Here is a 22,467-nt window from a genome sequence, read left to right as displayed (position 1 = left end):
ATCATTAAAAATGGATTGCAGTCCATTGCATGTCTCGTCTCATCTCTCTCCCTCATCTACGCCTGCAACTTCAGAAAGAGAGATATTTTATCCACCTCTTTCCTGAACATGGATGATTCATAAATGGAAGACTGTTGTCATTTTGCAGTCAGTAAAAAAAAAATGTTAGGGACCTAATATTTCCATGATGCCGAAAACATGGACGGAATACAAATGTAATGTACAATATAACGTGGAATGTGTCACAGAATTTTGCAAATGTTGGATGAATAAATCAAAAGTAGGGCTGCACACTTAATCGAATCAGGAGCGGTTCACAGCCGAGGAGACCGACGTTCTCGCCAGCGCCGTAAAACACAGAGAAGTGACATTGTATGAGGATGGGAGAAACCCTTCGGTTAAACAGGCGTATAATAATTTGGGTAAATGTGTAAGCTAGATTTATGCCTTTTTTTTCATATCTTCACGGACACAACAATGATTTCCCTCGTGTGCTAATATTTTTCCTTGTAATAATGTATGATTTGCAAAAATGAAAACTGCTGCGTCTGTTTATATTAGAGAATCAAAGTGTATGGCGTTGTTCACACGCTACATAATGGCCAAACATGCGCCCTTAAAATTGCATGTGACTAAACGCGCGACGCCCGGTCTTTAGACTGGGTTTCTCCTGGTCATTGGCGGAATTGTTTTCTAAAACTGCTAAATATCACGTTTGCGCCAGAACACGCCTCCTCTTTTCACTGAACCGCAAGTTCATTCCCTAATTTACCGGCGTGCGTCTGTGGAGGGAAAAGTCCGCTGTGCGCGGGTGCAAAATAGGAATGACACAAGCGTCGGTGTACAAAGTCATTTGCGCTGGGTGCAAGATAGGGCCCAAAGACTACATGGATCGGATTCAGAACAATGATCAAAACACAGATGGAGTAGATTGAGTCCATCAACACCCCAAAGCTTCACCGTCCTAAAGCTCGTCCTGGGTCCACATTTCATTCAGTAACATTAGACAGTTATACATTATAAAAAAATAAAAATAATTTTTTTGAATAATTCCCCACCATTCAAAATAAGTTTCCTATGTTCATACCAAGGCTGCATTTGTTTGCTTAAAAATACTGTAAAAATAGTAATATTGTGAAATGTAGTACAATTAACAGTTTGTTTTATTTGAATATATTTAAAAAAGTTATGTATTCATGTAACGCAAAGCTGAATTTTCAGCATCATTACGCCAGTCTTCAGTCTCACATGATCCTTCATGTGAAATAATTTTAATATGCTACTTTGCTGCTCAAGAAACATTTATGATTATCATTATCATTATTGAAAGCAGTTGTGCTTAATGTTTGTGGAACCTGATGTTCTTTATCAGGATTCTGTGATGAATACAATATAAAAAGTTTGTTGTAAGTCTATACTGTGACTTTCAATTCAAACTGAATGCATTCTTACTGCATAAAAGTATTAATTTCTTTAAAAAATAAAATAAAATAAAAACAGTGACAAACAAGTGTGAGTACACCGCACGACTAACCTTCTGAACTTGTCTCTCATTTTCTCCAGGTCGTCTCTGGTTCGACCCAACTCGGCCTGCATGTAATGTCGACTGGTTTCGAACTCCGTCTCCATGGCCTCCATCTTATGAGTGGTCTGGGACAGCCGGCGGCGGATGTCTTCATTCTGCTGCTGCAGGAGCCTGAGGAATAAGCCAGAGCAATGACAGACATGAACAAAGCGAGCCATTGACATGAGAAACCGTTAGTCAGGTGGAGTTCACACCACTCTACAGCATCCTCAAGCATTTCAATGTCTCATTTCACTACACTAGCGTAAAAGTCCTTTAACATCCATACTGACGACTCTTCATCATCCACATCGCCTTGCCATGCCTGGGAAAGCATTTGTGTGCACATTCCTGATTGTTTTTCTAACCCATCATAGCAGTCAGCATCAAGTGCCATATATCATTTTAAACAAGAGAACCTGAAGTTTCCATCTAGCTCATTTAAATTCCCAATTTTACATTCATTTTGTCTTGTAAAGGATGAATTTACCAGATTTAAGTAAAACGGTAGCACATTTTTAGTGATTTTTTTTTACTCAACTCAACTCAAAGAAATGTTCCTGAAGTTTGGATTTTTTCCTTTAGAAAGTTTTACTTGGATATTCTAGATATCCAGATGAAATTTTGACTACATGTAACAATCCCTAAGCAAGTTATAGCCATTTATTACTACATTATTATAGGCGATTTTCAGTGAAAAGCTGGTGTGTTTTTCAATTTACTGACAATGTAGATGTGTCCAAAAAAGTTCAGGAAGTAAAATAAATAGAAAACATTGTAATAGAACACTGAAGCAAAAGTGACATATATATATTAGGGCTGTCCGTTAAACGCGTTATTAACGGTGTTAAAGGTGAACTAAGTAACTTTTTTACCTTAACTGATCAACTTCGGAGTCACTGGAATGGTTATATGACTTATTTTGGGTTGAATGGTGGTGTTTTCGCACCCCCCTGGTGCCCGTGAGCGGAAAAACAGCGTTTGCAACTTTGGGATTAAAGTTGGCAACTTTCGTCTGGAAGTATCGTGTGATCCCAAGTCTCGCGAGGTAAAGAATTGCTTTACTGCAAAAATAAATCTGCTATAATGCTGTCATTATTGCGCTCCCTCACGCTGTTGGAACCCGAATGAAGACGACGTTGCAAAGAGTTTCCCATCTGCTTTGATGTCGTTGATCTACTAAGCCTCTAGTGTCTGAGAGTAGCCAGCGAGTTTTTAACAGTTGTTGTCAAATATCTATTCCGAAGCTGCGGGGGGAGCTCTAGAGAGAAACCTCCGAGCAAAACGCGAGGATACAACAAAGAAATCCCGATCTTACTGAGCGCTGCTTTAACGCAAACCCATTTTAACGGCGTCTATTATTTTATTGCGAGATTAACAGCTAGCAAACTTTGTAGTTTTTTTTCACATGCTTTTGCAACAACTAGTAACGTTATTAAAACTACAACACCACACCGGATCTAGCTAGACCAGAAACAAAACAACAGGCGCCGCACACACTTGTTTGGTCTTGCGAACCGGCCAAAGAGTGGACGAGAAGCGCAGCGCCGAGCCGCGTCTAGGACAACTCGTATCGCACATCGGACGTGCACTTTCAGTCTATGGCCAACAATAAAAACGCTGAATGGGGCCGCCGGTGTGTGTGCACTCATAGAGAATAATGTGTTAGAATTTTAAATACGAGGCGCTGCGCTTCTCGTCCGGTATGCGACCCGCTTTAACGTTACGTTTTGAGTGGATGAATGATGAGCGCGAGACGCCGAAATGGATGCCAATAAGATTCTGAATGGAAAGTTTACTTTTAAAAAGTTGCCAAATGGTTCAATTGACAAGACCAAAGTGATCTGTGTGTTGTGCCGTTGTGAACTGAGCTATCATCGCAGCACGTCCAGGCTAAATACCACTTGATGGTCAAGCACACACACAGCTGATGCGTTTCTACGCCCACTCGTCAATATCAGTAACGTCACCTCGTCAGTATTTCTTTCACCCTTTTATTGATTGACAGCGTTACATTGTGTGAGAGATTATTTGCTCCAAGGGAGAATGTTAGTGTGAAATTGAACACAGTATGTTGTTTTCAATAAAAAAAACATTTGCACAAAGCAAGCCGGTCCACTATTCCATGTTGAGAGCATTAAAATGAGAAAAAAAAAATAATGGGACAAAAAGAAATCAAGAGACATTTAGAAATGTAAAAATGTGCGATTAATCGCGAGTTATCTATGACAATAAACTATGACGATTAATCGTGATTAAATCAGGGTTCTCAAGTCTCACGCATTGGCCGTGAGACACACGCAATTCAACCAGTTCACACGCTCACACGCCACACCGTGTATTTCTCACGCTGAAAAAGCAATGCCAACCAAGTTGTCCTGTAAACTTTATATATAACGTTGTATACAAGGCGCAGACACACAAAGTGAAGTTTCCTGCCGCCCGCACGTATTTCGGCCAGATTGCGTTCGTTACTAGGCAACATGGATGCGCGAAGTCGCGAACACACGGAAGTTGACGGAACATTCTCGGCTACCGTACGTTCGTTACTAGGTAACCAACAACATCGCACGAACACACGTGATGGAGAAGGTAAGTTGGAAGAAAGCTTGTGTAACATTTTTAGCCTAGAACATTTAATATATAGCCCATATACATTATTATTTTTGCAGTCAAAAGCTCTACAACTACTTTGCAACCTGGCCAGAAGCTTTGGCTCAGTTTGGCTACCTTACGTTATCTGAAACTAAGGGAAATGTTAAGGAAGGAGCGAATGTATTTCTTCATTTTATTTTAAATTGTATATTATACTGTATTAATAGTCTTTCTGGTTACATTAAGCCAAGGCTACATGTATTAAAGCAGAGTGCTCTGGTTAATATTTTATATCCTGTCAAAATAAGCTGGAGTGTGTACTCTTGTACGTACACACACACACACACACACACACACACACACACACAATGCAAAAATATTTGTTTTTTTCCAAACAGTTTGGAGCAATTTGTTATATTTTTGTCATCTTTGTATATTTGTAATTTTGAATATAACATTAAAGAGTATATTTGATGTGATTAATTGCTCTGTCATTTATCAGATTTACCAATTGTTAAAATTTCTATTTGTGCTGGTTAATTATGAACAATGGGTAAAATTGAGGGGTGGGGGCGGGGCTCCATTAGGGCTCCTCCCCTAACCGCATGTGATCTCACTCCAAGCTTTTGATAAAACTTGAGAACCCTGATTAAATATTTTAATCGTTTGACAGCCCTAATATATATATATATATATACCAATCTGGGCATGAGGATGGGACTAAGCATCAACAATCATTCCTGTTTGGCTCAGAGAAACAAACATAGACAGTAACAAACCGCATGAGTTTCTATGACGAGTCAATGCTGATCAAAACCTGATGACGCAATCACATTCCCTACGGAGCCTCTGAATGTCCAAACGCGATTAACACGATAATCCACATAAAAGCCGCGAATCTCCTCTTTACGAGACTTTTTAAAGCATACAGATTGAATTAGCGGTTCAAAAGTTATTAAACATTTAAGAACAATAGTTATTTTTAGCCGCCGGCGGCTGCATAGGTCTTTAAGGGTTAACAGATATCTGTCATTTTACAGCTCACATGTAATGATGTTTTGGATGCAACTATCATTTGAATATGCATTAAGGAGAGGCCGTCTCTGTCTCTCACACACCATGAGCATCTCATTCGTGTTCATATTTAGAGTCATAAATGTGTGTTAGGGCATTTCACCAGGTTTGACATCAATGATGCCAGAAGGCACTAGTGAAGCATGTGTCAGAAGCGTTCGCATCATGCATGATTCCTATGGGTGATTTTTTATAACAATTTTATGGTGCTTTGTGGATCTCAGCACCACGCAACCTCGTTCACGGTGGCATTTTATTTTTAACTTGTGTTGTTTAATAAATAATTTCACTTAAGTGTTGAAGGATAATCCCTGAAGTTTTCCTCTTCCATAGAAGTCCACGTTTTACACAATCAGGCGATCTGAACTCTCAAGCTACATCATGGTTTCCAATGAGAAATCATTTTCTGTTGGACAAGGAGATTTTATACATGAACAACAACTTTAATGGAATCGGATTCATTTTATATGAGACAGATAAATAATTAAACAATGCTTGTCATTGTTTAGCTGTTTTTTTCCGTATTGGTTCAAAATAGCAGCTGTAATTTCCAGCCCTACTTATATGACTTCACTTTTGAGCCTACAGTCCAGACTATATACACCATTACTGTCGATTTTACAATCTTAAAATATTGTTAACTTTAAATATTCTTTAATTGATATACACTACCGTTGAAAAGTTTGGGGTGAGATGTAATGTGTGTGTATATGTGTGTATGTATATACACACACAGTCACACAGTGTTAAATAATATAATCAAGATACATCATAAAATCAGATAATAACATAAAAGGGTTTTAAAGTATCGACATATATTGAAATAATAACAACCATAATAGAATAGATGATCAAATCAGGCATTCTATACACACAAATTTATTTTTATATAAACAGTATTTTAAATTGTAAAAAGTTGAATTTCTCCAGTCTTCAGTGTCATATGATCCTTCAAAAATCATTCCAATATGCTGATTTGATGCTCAATTTCATATCATCAGTGTTGAAATGTTGCTTAATATCTTTGTGGAAATTCTGGATTTTCTTAGATGAATAGAAAGTTCAAAAGAGCTGCATTTATTTGAAATAGATTTTTCTTCTATTAACAATGTTACAATGTATAGTTGCTTTTGATGAGTTTAATGTTTCCTTGCTGAAAAAAGTAAATTTCTTTAAAAAAGTTAAATAAATACTACTTACCCGAAATTTTAAATGTTAGTGTACTTATTAGGGATGTACGGATATAAAAATGTTAGCAAAATTGAGGTTGATATGATGCCTGATTTTATAATCTATTCTATCATGGTTGTTGTTATTTTAATATATGTCGATACTTTAAAACCCTTTTATGTTTTTATCTGATTTTATGATGCATCTTGTTTATATTATTTTACACGCATGTGACTACATGTACATGGAATATTCCTTATACATGTAGTCATATATTATACATGTATTATATATATATATATTTTTTTTTTTTGATGGCTTAATATAAGGAATATTCCATATACATGTAGTATGTATATATATAAAGGTGTTTATATATCTTAAGTATATTTTAAATATGTAATTTTAACAAAAATAATACAAAAAACTGTTTCATTGCCTGTAAATCATATTTATGCCTGATAAATGTTCTAAATTCTCTGACCAATGGCAGGTGTGGACTGTGTATATTAAGTACTTGAATACTCTATTATTCTTGTTCATTCTTTACAGTCATGCCAATAAAGCTTTGTTGACTAAGGCCCTGTTTACACCTGGTTTTAAGACGCAATTTAGTCGATCGGATCACAAGTGGACGACGCTAAATACAGATGTAAACGGGTCTAAAACGTTTTGAGCTTGTCCACTTTTAACCACTTCCAGAGGTAGAAAACACATTCGACCGGATTGCTTTCGTAGTGTAAACGCTCATGTGATCAAACAGCCACAAAAGACCGTCTTCTCTGCGTAAACATTATGGGAAGTACGCTAGCCAGACGGGATTTAAACTATCGTCCGGAGACCCAATTTGGTTTGAAGACAAAAAATGTTTTACCAGGCACAATGTCCTCTCACCATTCCTAATTTCTAACACACACTCACAGCGCTCGGCTGGTCTTCGGCTGTCAGAGCCGAAACTAAAGCTGATGCTTGTATGTTTTTCCATTGTTTCCTTTTGAATTCATATGTAAATTGCGCAAGCTTATTTCATCCATTAGATCAAAAGATTTGAAAAAGCCTATAGATTTACACGCCTATAGTCCCTCCCCTCGAATAAATCAGGAGAGAAGTGGTTGAAAGTGGACAAAAGAGTCGGATTAAAACAGCAGGTGTAAACGGGAATGTGTCTCCCTCGTCTCCTCGTGATCCGATCGACCAAAACACATCTTCATACCAGCTGTAAACGGGGCCTTAGAAAGAAAAAGTGCAAAACTAAGTAGATGCCCACAGACTCGGTCACAGGACTAGAGGATCTCAGCTATACGAGCTTTCACATCCTACATCCAATGTACAGCGAGCAGGTGTCAAACACACGATGATGCCTCAGCCAAGACTCCTGACACCTGCCAATTACTCCACAGAAAAACACACCCACAACACTTAAGCAATCTGAAGGTGTTGAAATGTGGCTAGACGAAGCTGACTGAATCATGTTTCCCAAACCTAATGCAAAGAGTGTGTGCAAAACACTGAACAACCCTGAGCCGGATGATTAAAAGGCTCTCTGTGGTGCAGCATTAGGCTAAATGTTGAGCCTACTGAGAGCGAGTTAAGGTTTAGTCATGCAGGTGTGTGTGTGTGAATGTGGGATTAGGAGCAGTGCGTGTGTGTGTGTGTGTAGCTGCGGTGAAGCAGAACACATCTGTTGTGTACCAGCAGTCACACTTCTGCCGTCTCATCCCCACACAAACATCATGTGTTACTTCTCATTTTGTGTTTATTGTTATGTATGTGTATAGGGGAATACGGTGTATGTTTTTTCACCGTCCTATATTAATTGTTAAAAATGCTTTTTTACATGTTCATCTTTCTTTAGTGTGTAATGTTGCGGTTTGAGCATGAATAGGGTCTGCAATGTTACAAAGCACAAAGTTATTCTTTGTATCTGTGGTCTGGAGTTTTCTTCCGGTAACAAAAACGTCACAATATCCATCGATCCATATCAGTGAACTATTGCCTGCCTCTATATCAAGATATCATGTATAAAGAACCTATTAAGACATTTATAAGATAAATAATGAAAAAAAAAAATCATGATATAATTTAATTTATCTCTATTCATGCAAGCTGTAGATTATTAGTAATCTGACAGCATCTTCTATCAAATTAATTGGCAGACATTTTATGGAAACAGAGTGTCAATAAGCCACAGAGATCATCACAGCATCAACTCTTACAATTAAACCTGTTCTCATAGCAATTCTATCAAATGCTTAAAACTAAATGAAGAATCTTATCAGGACCAGCTAAAGCCTGAGATAACTAATAGTCATTATTAAACTGGTGAAGGATAGGAGTTTAGACAAGCTCGACCAATCAGGGCAGTTCGCCTCAGTCTGACCGCAAGACTCAAACACACACACTTTACAAGCCCGAGTCATGGGTGGTCCTGTACAGTGAATGTACAATAATGAACAGTTTCTCCCATAAAGGTCCTTTGTTTGACATTTGACCGATTGGTTGGCACGTTCAGACGAGATGCTCAAGAGTTTGAATTCTGTGTGATTTCCCGATACTTATGGGGAGAGGTTTGTTCGAATCCCTATAATCCCGAGTATGAGCCAGTGATCAAATCCGACCAGCTAGACTGGAGCCCTAATGCGGAGATGATTCTTTCTGGTCTGTTTACAGGTTAAAAAAAACACAATTTATTACAACCAAATCTGTCCCATTCACTACATGCTGTCATGTGGACAACTATTTAGTATTATTCTGATTTGAAGAGGACCTATTATCTATTTGTACATGTTCAACTTTCTTTAGTGTGTAATGTTGCTGTTTAAGCATGAAAAGCTCTGTAATGTTCGAGCGGGAGTTATTCTCTATATCAGTGTGACTGTTTCTGAACTCCCTGAAACGCATCCATTGCAGTCGTGAGTTTCCTTCTGAGAATGAACACGTCACCATATTACTCATTTAAATAAATCCTGGCCAAGGCATATGCAAAAAAAGGGGCGGGGCCTGGTTGAGTTACGGTAGTTAGTGGCGTGTTGAAACTCGTGGTTATGGTAAGGGGCTTGTGACATTCCAATACATGCTTGGGGTTGACCAATCACAAGACACTGGTCCAGTCGACCAATCAGAGCACATTTAACTTTCACAAATTCTACAATTTGCATTTGTACCATTACTTTCTAAACTTAAGTCAACAAGAAGTTAATCCCAGAAAAATGTATGAATTGGTGTGACTGTAATAGAACAAATATGTAAAATAAAATCAATAATTCAACCAAAATGCAGTAAAAAAGTCGACAGCAAAGAAGGGGTTACACTAAAACATCAATAGTGCAAAATACACCAGCCCACTCACTCACTCTCTCTCACACACACACACGCACATTTAGCGATAACACCATGAAATTACATGTTTTATTTTATTTTCTCTCAACAGATGCCGCTAATCTGACTTAAAAAAAAATATTATTTAAAAGGCCTAGTCTCTATATTAATCTGAAATACTAAATAAATACTAATCAAAATACAAACTAAAAAATATAATTGAACAAAAATATATTACATTGATTTTATTGGGGTGGGGTTCATTTTCAGGTGTCCGGTCACTTTTGACTGCGAAGATAACAAGTGTGACTCCCAATAAGGAGCACCAGAGGGATAAGATGAATAAGGCTGTTATTTATATTATTTATTTATATAAGGCGGTTATTTATTTGGTATGCCTCCTGATTTCAGAAAAGTTCTGTTTGCTGGTGTCGCTGCGGTAAGCTTTATGCGTGAGCTTGAGAGCTTAATTTATATTTGAAATGCTCATTATCATGGTTATTTTATTTCACTGTAATTTGCGCAAACTCATTTTACAGAGTAATTAAAAAGAACTGAGCGAGTGATTCATAGCAAATTGGACAGTACGCTGAACTGCATGATGTCAATGTGTACAATGCAACAAAAAAATCTGTGCTGACTAATTATCGTCAAGATATAAGTGGTGCACAAAAATTACAACAACAGAAAATAAAAAAATCATTTAAAATTCAAAATTATTGACTGAAGAAGTGGTTAATTCTCGGTTATCGAATGATGTGTTGTGCACACAATGCAGGTAAGCTACAATAGGTAAACATACAAGTGAAACTAAAAAAATGTGAATATCGTGCAAAAGTTCATTTATTTCAGTAATTCAACTTAAAAAGTGAAACTAATATATTATATAGACTCATTACATTCAAAGTGAGATATTTCAAGCCTTTATTTGTTATAATTTTGATGATTATGGCTTACAGTTTATGAAAACCTTTTCACAATATTCTAATTTTGAATTTGATGTTTTCATAAACTGATGTTTTTCATATAACAAATAAAGGCTTGAAATATCTCACTTTGCATGTAATGCAAGTCTATATAATATATTTTATTATTCAAAATTAGAATTATTTTCAACTTTTAAGTTGAATTACTTAAGTAAATGAACTTTTGCACAATATTTTTCGAGGTTCACCTGTACTAGTGACCGTTTAGATATTTCTAAACATCTTTTGATGCATTACTATAAGATACTGTTGTGTCTTCAATTGTCGGCCAAAAAAAGAAAGGCATTCCTAATAAAAAGTGGCAGCTGATGAAATGGTTAAATGCTTCCCAAGAGAAGAGAAGAAACACTAAAAAGTGGTGGCAAAAAAAGAGCCAGTGTCGCAAGTCTCCATCACGGTGTCATCAGATGGGGAGTGATAGCAGACACTCGTGGGAATCGAACTCCACACAGCATCTCGAGTGCAACACAACACACGGATGAGGCATCGTAACATCACAACAGCTCACAGATGTCAAACCTTTCATTGGCAGACTCTGGAGATTCCCTACGAATATGCAACACCTTTTCCTTTTCTGTTCTTTTCTAGTTTCTTTCCCAGTTCAGAGTGAAGGAAGTATAGGGCACGGCACTCAAAACACACGTCCAGACCAATACTCAACCCTGCCAACGTGACACGGCTGAAAGCATCAATGATTCATGCTATAGACTTAGATGGGGGCACGGGTTTTAAGCTATAAATGTAACTCTTTTTAGTAGCAAATCGCCTGTGCGCAGGCCCAAGTTAGAGCACAAATGGAGCAAAAGAACAAAGTAGCTAAACGTAAAAAGAGCAAAGAGACGCATTGTCATGTGGACTTTTAAGAGACGTGCCACACTTTCCCCAAAGCACTTCTGAACACTTGCTGAAAGAAAACACGTGAAACCATCCAGCCTTCTACGATTTGCTGAATTGTTTTCATTATTCATGACATGAAAGATGCTGAATTAAACGTGCGAGACGCGCGGCCATTGTGGGGTTGTGTGTGCAAACCCTAACATCTGTTTCGAAAATCCTCCACTTTATTTGATTGACAAGGACCGCCACATACAGCTTCCAGTGTGATAAGGGTTCCTTCAACTGTCGGTCACACATTTCTGAATGTGCATAACAGGCTTTATCTCTTTTAAGGTTAGCAAAGAGATTCTCAACCATGAGCCAAGTAGTTAGCAGGAAAAAAGTACAGAAAACAAAACAAAACAGATCTTCCAGAGAGAAATGAGTAAGAATGCACGATTGCACACACATATTATTATTGCCAACTTCAATATAATGAATATATATATTACATATATAAATATATACACACACACACACACACACACAAATAAATGGCTGTTTGTAAAAGGTCAGGTAACAAAAGTATTACATTTATATACATCTATTCTAATTTACTGCATGGTAAAATGTTTCAATGTTAACATTTTTTTAAAGAAATTAATTTTACATTTATGCATTTGGCAGACACTTTTATCCAAAGCGACTTACATTGCATTACAAGGTAAACATTTTACATTCTTATCAGTTCTTGCTTTCCCTGGAAATCAAACCCATGACGTTGGCGTTGCAAGCACCAGCGCTCTACTGTGTGAGATACAGGAAAACTTTACAAATTAATACTTGCATTCAGCAAGGATGCATTAAATTGATCAAAACTCTTAGAAAAGTTTTCCTTTTCAGATGAACACTGTCATTTTGAACGTTCAACATTGATAATAATCAGAATTGTTTCTTGAGCAGCAAATCAGTATATTAGAATGATTTCTGAAGGACCATGTGACACTGAAGACTGAGGAATGATTCAGCTTTTAAATTAAACAGTCAGTCGTTTTAAATTGTAATAATATTTCACAATATTACTGTTTTTACTGCAAGTTTGATCAAATAAATGCAGCTTTGATGAGAATATTTCAAAGCATTAAAAAATATTACTGACCAAACTTTTGCATTTGAATTTAAAACTTCAACTTCAACTATGGATAGTCGAATAGTTAAAAACATTAGTCAATGTTTTGGTCCTTGTCAAACAGACTTAATTGCATGACTGCAGCTGCACTTGCTCTATGTGACGATGATGACAGCAGAAAGAAGACGGCTCTCCACATAAAACATCTCAGTGAAATTGCCAAATTGAATTATTTAAATATGAAAATAAAGTGAAACTGGAGTGTGTTCACATAGAAACCAATATTCTTGTAAATGGCTCTGAGGCTCCTGAAATGAATGGAAATGTCAGCAGAGGCTGACGGGAACTGAGTGACTGGGACAGGGCTGTTTTCTGGCAGTTTTCAGAAACGCAGGCCCCGTGAATCTCGCAATGGAGATATGCAAAGCTTCATTTCTCACCAGCATCACCTTTACAAAGCATCTCTCTCCAATCATCAGTATTATAAATTAATAACATTTCGATTTATAATATCTATAGTTCTATGATATATAATATATATCAGTGCACCAATAGAAATGATTTGTGCACTGCACATGCTCTTTTTTTTTTTTAGCAAATCCAGAGATTCTACTATGATTCTGAGCAGATAGCTTAATAAAATAACATGGACATTTCTTGAGGTTCTGAAAAAATATTGTAGCAGTCTATTCAATTTAATTAAATGTTTAATTAATTCATTAGAATGAATAAAAAAAATGGTTTGACTGAATAATGCAATGGCTTATTTAAAAGGGACAATGTGTAGTTTTTTAATTTATTTTAAAGTAGACAATGTGCAGGCACAAAAATCCAACAGGTTTTATCGTAGTTTCTGTCCAACTCCATTGACTTGTATTGGATGTGCTGTGAGGTATGGTATTACTCCGCCGCCACCAACTGGGCTGGAGTGTCTATTATTCAAGCTCTCAACGGAAGAATGTACGGGTGTGAGGCGTTTGGAAAAATACAGTAGTCCACAGTTTTACAACGAATGGTAAAACACCTGTTGGAAAGCATCTTTTGGAGCGATTTTTGTGTGAGCATATCAGTGAACACCCCTGACCACTCGGTGAGTTTCACGTCTTTGTAAGCGAAAGTTTAATTTTGATTGTTCCAGTGCACCTATGCAGCCATTGTGGAGGTGGGGGGTGCTACCACAGAAACCGAAAAATCTGAAAACATGGCCGCTCGACACGTGCACTAGAAAGTTTCATTCTTGTCCAGTGTCTGCACTATTTCTCTCCAGAAGTAATGACCAATAAAATGACTTCGTACTTGTTTAAACGAGAACTCACAAAGGTTATATAACAAAGAAATTCAAACTGTATGTGCCAGCTGATTGAGCGCACATTGTATACGCGTTTACAGTACACACTAATACACTGATGATAACATTTATGTCACACACACTGCACACATATCCTAGTGCAGGGGTATTCAATTAAAGTCCCAAGAGGTCCGGTCTCTGCATTTCCTTCCTAGCGGAGGTCCGGACAATACTTTTTTGGTACAGTTATACATTTCCATCGGGGCAGCCGAAGTACTTTGTAAAAGAAAAAATCCTAAACACTCAAAAATAGTCATCAAAGAGGAGAACCGTGGGCCCAGAGAGCCAAAGCAGTGATGTCTAAGAACTTTTACCAATATTTACCTAGAAAAGTAAATATTTCTCCCAACTGGATATGAATATAAAAGGTTAGATCAGATGTTTTATCAGGCTATTTTTGTGTATGTATTTATTTATTTATTAAATTTTGGCACCTACGTGTCTGGCACATAGAAGAGTTTGGGACTGAGAATACAAAATCAAATTCATGATTTATCACCACAACTTTTTATCTTTTGTCAAATCAACTTCGATAACTAATGTGTGAAGATAACATACTATTTTGAGTTTCTGTTTATAAAACCATTCTTCTTCATTGTATGAACTCAATTTTTTAATTACAACAAACTCAATTTTAAGGCAACAAGGTAACTTGCTTTTTTAAGTTAAACCAACACTTTTATTTTACAGTGTGGGGGTGCAGGTTTACCTCTTAAGAAAAATATGGACCATTTTTATACTTTGCTCAAAGTAATAAACTTCTAAAAACAAACAACGTACATAATCTGATAAGCAAAACACTTACCATGAGCACAAAATAAAGTTAACTAGTCATTTCAGATTTATTTGTCTTCCCTTGCCATCTCTAAATAATTGAAATGCTGAAATGCTGATTAATCATGCTAAATATGGGGAAAAAAACAAAAAAGTCTAAAGGTGCCACATGTTAACTTAGTTGTCACAAACAAAGTAACCTGTATGACAGATAAAAATAATTGTATTTGCTCCATTGACATTTTCTGCAGCGTTTTAGCAAAAGTATCTATTTTTCTAATTATGTCCCGCTGTCCGGATGGAGCTAAGCCCGCTATCTGAATACCACTGGTTTAGTGAATGCGTAAAAAAAGGAAGTATACTTTGGGCTTTAGTGGGCATTTGATTTTTAACACAACCCTTGTGTGATGAGGAGCCCAGTTAAAGTATAAAGAGCTCATTGTAAATCCGAGGTCTCAGAGTGGTCAGATCCAAAGGCAATCTCTTGCGTGTCAAGTGCATGTAGATGGTTGGAGAACCCTAAAGAGTAAATAGACTCACAATGCTTTTTTTTTTTTGTGATTTAACTATAGCCCACACATTTACTGGAGATTTCCACCCTGAGGGAGGTGAAAACACATGATGGAGAAACCCATCTTCAGACTACATCCACCGTTCAGCTCTCTCCACCCATTAAACAGACAACTAGGCCAATCAATACAAGCGCCTGCCTGACCATGTCCTGCATGCTTCCGCTCGGCACCACGAGAGAGATGATGAAGGGAACACAACGAGTCTGTTAGCCAATACTACATGTGATGCGAGGAATCTAGCATGAGCCACAATGGAGAAATTTTGTCATTGGGTGTCAATGTCAAAGGTGTCATTGTTACAGTGTAATAATATATTTAAGTATTGAGTAATATTAAGCAACTACATGAACTTACTATAGGGTTAGGGTAGGATTAGGATTGAGGTTGAGAGTGAGTTGCATGTAATTATGCATAATTTACTGTTATTACTATGGTAAGTACATGTAAATAAAGTGTTACCCAATTTTCTTATACTGTTAGCTGTTAAGACAGTTCGCAGTGTAAAACCCTTTCTGAAAAGCTGTGCCTTTAAATGCATCCCTTTTAGTGTCACTTTCACTGTGACCGCAAATATTGCTTTGTTTTTAGGCATATGGCCTTAAAAACATCTAGCGACTTTTCCATTCTGCTTGATTCTATTCTATAACATTTTCGTTTAGATAACCAATTAGTTGACTTTTTAATATTAAATTAGCTTTGCAAATCCCTAGAGTTTTCTGATTAGCACAACCTTTGTGGCGATGTTGAGGAGAGGCAACTTGAACAGCTTTAAAAATAAGAATAACTTTTAAGCTATCCGAGATCTAAGGTGCTTCCTTTATAGCGTTAGTTCCAGTGGGAGAAAAGCAGCAACAAAGGGAACACAGACCAGTAAGAGAACATGAAAGCTAATGCAGCACATGGGGGGAAATGTGCACAGAGGTATTGCTAGCCCCTGAGTTAAAAGCAGAACCTCGTCACTAGTCATGTGCACCTGCTTTTTGGTGTAGGAGCCTAAAAGCCTTGGAATCCCAGTAAGCCTGGAAAGAAGGCGAGATGTCACTGATCAAAGTGGGTTCAACCTAGTCCTCCAGTGAGCACCTGAGGTGTAGAAGTCTTTAAAAGGTGGGCACTCTCTCTTATCGCAAGACATCACGGCCAACGGCTTGTCATTCTGACAGTCGCACAGTTACACCCATACGCCAGGGACTCAAGCTAACCCTTCTGGAGTTTTTAGGCTAATCGGCAAGTTATCTCATACAGGCGTCTTATCACATGATTGGCTCTTGTCCAACCATGCCATTCAACGCCAAGAGCCAATGAATAATCAGCTTCAGGGTCATATTAGGTGGTCAATGCCACCTAACACGAACACTTCAGTGCATTGTAATAAATTATACAAGGCTAATGGAACGCATGCAAATCTACTCTTGAGTATTGAGACGAAGAATTATACACTGCCAATCAACTGACTGACAATGTTATAACAATGACAATTTCAGCAACATTTCTGAAGAATAAAAATTAAAACATTACAATGAGGACAAAAAAAATAAACTTACTTGATCCTGTCGGCATCTGATAAGGACTCCTGTAAGAAAGAGCATTCATTTAGTATGTGGAAACTGAATATCCTCTTACACATGAAGAAATCAGAGAGATGTATATTACAATAAATATTTCACATATCCTTAATACCCACACTGCTGTATATTTATCTTTTATACCAAGAGGGCAAACATAACATTTCCTCAAGGCTTGAACGTGAACTGATCTTATGTGTGGCTGTAAAACAATCATTTCTAAATGTCAAAGCTTCCTAAACAATGTTTTTTCCACATTTAACTAGTGATAAATCAGTTTCATATAGTTGCACACATAGGAAACAGTTTTGATGGATAGGCTTTTGTCCTCTAAATTTCATTAAAGTAAACATACAGTAATTCAATTTAAATGAGACCTACATTGTGGCATGTATAGATAAAATGTTACAGGTGAATGTGTTTGTGTTGGATAATTCATCTCATAATTTCAATAAAAGCAAGTGACGCAGGGGAAGAATTTGACATCATACTCAGTGCCTTCAGCCAAACAGGTCAATATGCACATGCCTAGTGAAGCTATGAAATTGGTCTGACATCCTGTTTTTTTCTGCCAGCTAAATGTCCACTAAATCCCACAGAGCAGAAAATGGCAATTTGTAGAGAAAGCTTGTAAACAACACTGTTTGTTTAAAGACTAACTAAGTATTTTGTTGTTGATGGATGAAAATCTCTGACAAATAAATCTGCACAGAACAAAAGTTCATGAAACACTGTCGCAGAAGTGACAGATGGTGATATTAGTAAACGCTCATATTTAGAGCAAAATATCCTTAGGAAACTCCAGAACAGTGAGATGAGAATACTAGCCATGGCATTGATTCAATAAAGAAAAAAAAAAAAAAGTTAATTAATTAGCCCTTAAGTCGTTCCAAACCTGTATGGCTTTCTATTGTGGAATACAAAACAATATCTGAGCTCCTCATTTATAGGTTCTTCAATGCAAGTGTAATGTATTTTATATTATAAATTGCATATGTGAAACTCGAAAAATTTGAATATTGTGTAAAAGTTTATTTATTTCAGTAATTCAACTTAAAAGGTGGAATTAATATATTATATTGACTCATTACATGCAAAGTGAGATATTTCAAGCCTTTATTTGTTATAATTTTGATGATTATGGCTTACAGTTTATGAAAACCCCAAATTCAAAATTATAATATTGTGAAAAGGTTTTCATAAACGGTAAAACATAATCATCAAAATTATAACAAATAAAGGCTTGAAATATCTCACTTTGCATGTAATGAGTCTATATAATCTATTAGTTTCACCTTTTAAGTTGGATTACTGAAATAAATGAACGATATTCTTTTGCACGATATTCTAATTTTTTGAGTTTTACCTGTATATTGTATATTGTATATTAGGTGGGGATAAAGTCAAAGAAATGTTGACAATAACGTACCTTGATCTGTGATAATATAGAAAAGGCAGTCACTTGTGATAAAGGTGTTTTCTCACTCTCCACAATAATGGTGGGAATCTCACACTTTAGCAGCCCTGATTTATCCATATTGTCCTTTTGCAGGGCTTTGCTCTCTACATGGGGCAACTGGTGGAGTTGAGTCTGGTGTTGAACCCCCCGTGGAGCCCTGTCATCCCCTTCAGAATCATTGCTGCCCCCCACCCGACTGTAAATTGGGCCTTCGGCTTTAGGACGGGCCCCTTCCCGATGGGGATCTGCATGTTGCTTTCCTGACACTCTTTCTGGACTGTCCGCTGCCATGTGCCATGTCTTGGGTCTTGCCTCACTTAATTTCTTGCCCGCTCTGCTATGCCGGGAGGCCCATTCACCCCACGGTCTGCACCGCTCTTGCTTTGTGTCATGATGGTCCTTGAATTCGTACTGTTGGGGATTGATGTGGCGTTTGGTTTGGTTCTCTTTTAAAGACATTGTTGAATCAGGAAAGTGTTTGGTTTGGTTCTCTTTTAAAGACATTGTTGAATCGCGAAGGTGTTTGGTTTGGTTCTCTTTTAAAGACATTGTTGAATCAGGAAGGTTTTTGGTTTGGTTCCCTTGTAAAGACATTGTTGAATCGGGAAGGTTCCCACGCAGCAACTTTAGATTGGCAGGGGTCATCACCCGGTAGGTGATTTCATCCAGAAATTGAGAAAATTTTACCTTTTCCTCAAAAAGCTGCATCTTCCAATCCGGTGGCATAGAGCTGGGAGATGTAGACGATGTGGAAGTAGCACGTCCAGTGGGAGAGACTCGTACGCCCTTTTCCCTGTCCAAGGACATGCTTTTGGGTTTCCGGCTACGTTCACGACTTTGCGTCTGGCCTAGCATCTCTGCCGACTTAGACTTGCGCAGACTATCGGAAGAGTACACTCCCAACTGATGAGAGTGCTTGAGGATGCCCTTGGGTGGATGGGCATCCATCACAAATGCTACATGTGGTGGACACCGTTCTTCCCTAGGTACAAATATCTCCGCTTTCTCATTGAAGACCAAAGAGCGATCGGCACTCCTGCTGGAGTGTGACGGGGAACTGCCTCGAATGTAATGCTGGGAGTCTTCCGAGGAGGAGAGATCGTCGTCATCAGAGAGTGCCAGTAGGTCATCGCTACGACTGATAAAGCGGTTCATTCTTTGTTGCCGGAGATGCTTGGGAGGAAGCCTCATGCCGAGAGAACCGTGGCTGAAGATTCGTGGTGGAGGGAGGACACTAAGCTCCAAACTAGACAGGCTCGAGACATCCAGCTCGCTGTCAGATGCTTGCGACCATACGGGTCTTTCAGGGCATTGTGGGTAAGGGCCTGTAAATTGTGTACGCTGCAAAATAGGTGCATGATTTCGGGGGAGAATTACCTGGCAGGGGTCAGGCTGGGATGACGAACCAGGGTTGGCGGATGGCAAGGCACTCCCACTAACATCCTCTCGAAATACTGGAACAGTGTGGCGAGTCTCGCGGTGCTGCGGAGGTGCCTTTCGGTACGGTTTCCGGGCGGGAGCAGCACTCGTCATTCTGGTAGATCAGTGTGCTTCCATACACTGTCTGTTAGTCCTGCCGAGAGAGAAGCGTGAGAATCCAAAGTAGCAGTAGCCTTCAACCCTGTCCTGTGCAAAAAAGACTGGTCCCTATCCCCTCTCTCTCTCTCTAATGTGCCACCCTGCCTCTTCCTCTCTAAGCGGCAACGTCAAAAAAGCAGTTTGAATCAATAGGCTTTGATCAGCACCACTGGGCAGTTAAAAACACAACAACCAATAAAAAACAGCTATGGATGTAACAGACAGCACGAGTTGATACAGGGAAATTGAGGGGCAAAAAAGCCTCAAACATCCACCAAACATCGATCTATACTTCTACTGTGAATTAAGGTGTTTATCATAATCTGTGTAGTAAATTGAGGAAAGATGAGAATGGGAGAGGAAAGAGAAAAAGAGATGCTGGATACAGGGTGTTATAGAAACTATAGAGGCATGAGGGTGGGAGGGGAAAACGTGGACTTGTTTTAAAGCGAGTGATTGATTACTTGTTGGAGTGTGTTTCCAATAGACAAACTGTTAAACCAATGCCTGCATGACTCTTATTGATCACAGGAAGCTATGTATAGAATTGGAAAAGTGGGTGTGCGGTTGGGATCCAATCACTCACAGAGGCACGTAGGGCTGACCCACGGTATATTCACTGTCATTCAAAATCAGTTTCAATTTAAAATACTCAAAATCAGTTCAAACAGTACTAGTTTTCCCTAAGGGAGTTAGGCAAATTTGTAATACATAGACGAACTTTGCAATTGGAATCCCATCCGATTTTTTAACACAAGATATTGAAATAATTTATCAACTGTTTTTGGTTGTTCACATGCTGCTAGAAATGTCTAATTTCCATAAAATTGTAACTAATTTATTTACTTTGGTAGAATACCATAACTAAAGCCATATTTCTTATTGCACTGTCTGGCAAATCTTCATTGTGGATTTAAACGTATTGCCAAATTTCTGTGTAAAACAACAGTTTATATTTAACAGCTTTCATTAATAATAGTTGATAATAGCTCCTGCCTGAGGTACTGCTAGTATCTGATATAAAAAGAATATGAAATTAACAAAGGTGCGGATCACAAACTGCTCAGTTCAGCCACTATATTAAAAACTAGAGATCTCAATCCTGTACAAATCAATACATGTTCAAACTCAGTCATCCTATGTTAATATTTGTAAATGTTGTTAAGAAATCTAATCCTGTGCAAACAGTGCTAAAGTTATCCAGCAACACCATTAGATTGTAAGATGAACCCACTGTGATCCTGCTAATGCAGAGCTGCCAAAAACATCTGCTGCCAAACAAGCTTCTGTTTAACAAGTTTCTGTTGATTCTTTAAAAAAAAACAGCTGAAGACACTTTTACTCAGACAAGCTTTCAGTCGACTGAGCTATTATGTATTAAATAATGTTTCATAACTGTTATAATTGTTAACTTTCTACATGTATAGCACTTTGTGATTTTATCTGTGATAGGTGCTATATAAATAAAGCTGGCTTACTTAAGCACTTGCAGAAACTAGGTTAATAAAAATCCTTACCCTGTAGGTCCAATTTTCACATATTTGACCATTCGATATAATCTTGACATGTGGTTGCTTGAGGCACTATACACAGAACAACTTTGTGGGCGAGTAAGTTCGAGCCGCTTAAAGAAAGTAAAGTTTTAGATCACTTCCTTTTGCTTCATCACTGCAACCTGCATTGGCTCCCTGCGGTCAGAACGCTACACGAGCGCATAACACATAATAGCAGGCCATGGTTAGCACTCAGATTCTCTCCACTTCTTCCTGGGTCACACCTTCCCCTGCAGGGGGGCTTTCTTTATTGGTGTGGCTATTTTAAAAGTTCCTTACTGGTAAAATGGGAAAAATGAAGAGAGAATTGGCTGGTGTGTCACAGTGTGGTGCCACTAAGAAATCAATGGCGTTCCCTGCGCATGCTGCTAATGTGCTGCTGGGCACAGGCTGGGACACACTTATATACGCACACGCACAGTCGCGCACGTGAGGGGGTCACTTCCAAAATGTGCCACTTATTGGCAGGCTGATTTTCCCTCTTGACGTCATCCTCTACCCACAATGCAAAAACACACCAGGCCTACACAAATAAAACACAGCAAGCAGAACTAAATGCGTTTGTAAAAGCAGACTCAAAAGACAGTTGACTTTAATCAGCAATCCCATCTGAACTGATAAAGTTCACAAAGTTCATAAACACAAAGATAAAAAACACAAAGTTCAACAAGATCTTATCTTCTTATCAGAACAGGCATCTTCTCACTCAGTCAGTCAAACGATTGGTATTAAAGTCCCCCTGTGGTAAATATCAAGTTTTTAATGTTGTTTATATGTGTTGTCGATTAGCGGATCCCTAATATCTCTGTTGATAGATGGATCTGCTGATAGACACCGCTTCCAAACTCTCCGGTGTGAATCTGTGTAAGCGCTCGATGAAAAGCGCCAAAGATGTCATTGCAGCCATTCACAGACATGGCCACCGCAATGGCCAATTGACCTTTCACAAAGACCCGCCCCCCTTAGTTA

The 22,467-nt window shown here is 38.1% G+C and overlaps 2 protein-coding genes across 4 annotated transcripts in view; one reads left to right on the top strand and one right to left on the bottom strand.

The window, feature by feature from the left end:
- dlk2 (delta-like 2 homolog) overlaps nucleotides 1–22,467 on the top strand; it is a 528,840-nt gene that overhangs the window by 360,881 nt on the left and 145,492 nt on the right. The window lies entirely within an intron of this gene.
- Nucleotides 1–22,467, bottom strand: part of tjap1 (tight junction associated protein 1 (peripheral)) — a 121,768-nt gene that overhangs the window by 33,777 nt on the left and 65,524 nt on the right. Inside the window, exons 4-6 of one of the 3 annotated variants that reach the window (XM_079634635.1) lie at nucleotides 19,745–19,940; nucleotides 16,888–16,916; nucleotides 1,535–1,696 (exon numbers count right to left, since the gene is read on the bottom strand). In XM_079634635.1, the coding sequence (XP_079490761.1) occupies nucleotides 1,535–1,696; nucleotides 16,888–16,916; nucleotides 19,745–19,900 (347 nt within the window). In that variant the 5' untranslated portion in view covers nucleotides 19,901–19,940. Of the gene's footprint in view, nucleotides 1–1,534; nucleotides 1,697–16,887; nucleotides 16,917–18,337; nucleotides 18,974–19,744; nucleotides 19,941–22,467 lie in introns of those variants that run through there. The other 2 variants (XM_079634636.1, XM_079634637.1) reach the window with 2 other exon arrangements.

Source organism: Phoxinus phoxinus (genome assembly GCF_949152265.1).
Source record: "Phoxinus phoxinus genome assembly, chromosome: 14".
Taxonomy (NCBI): Eukaryota; Metazoa; Chordata; class Actinopteri; order Cypriniformes; family Leuciscidae; genus Phoxinus; species Phoxinus phoxinus.
Note: the sequence above shows the minus strand (reverse complement) of the source record. Positions and strands in the feature narration are given on the sequence as shown.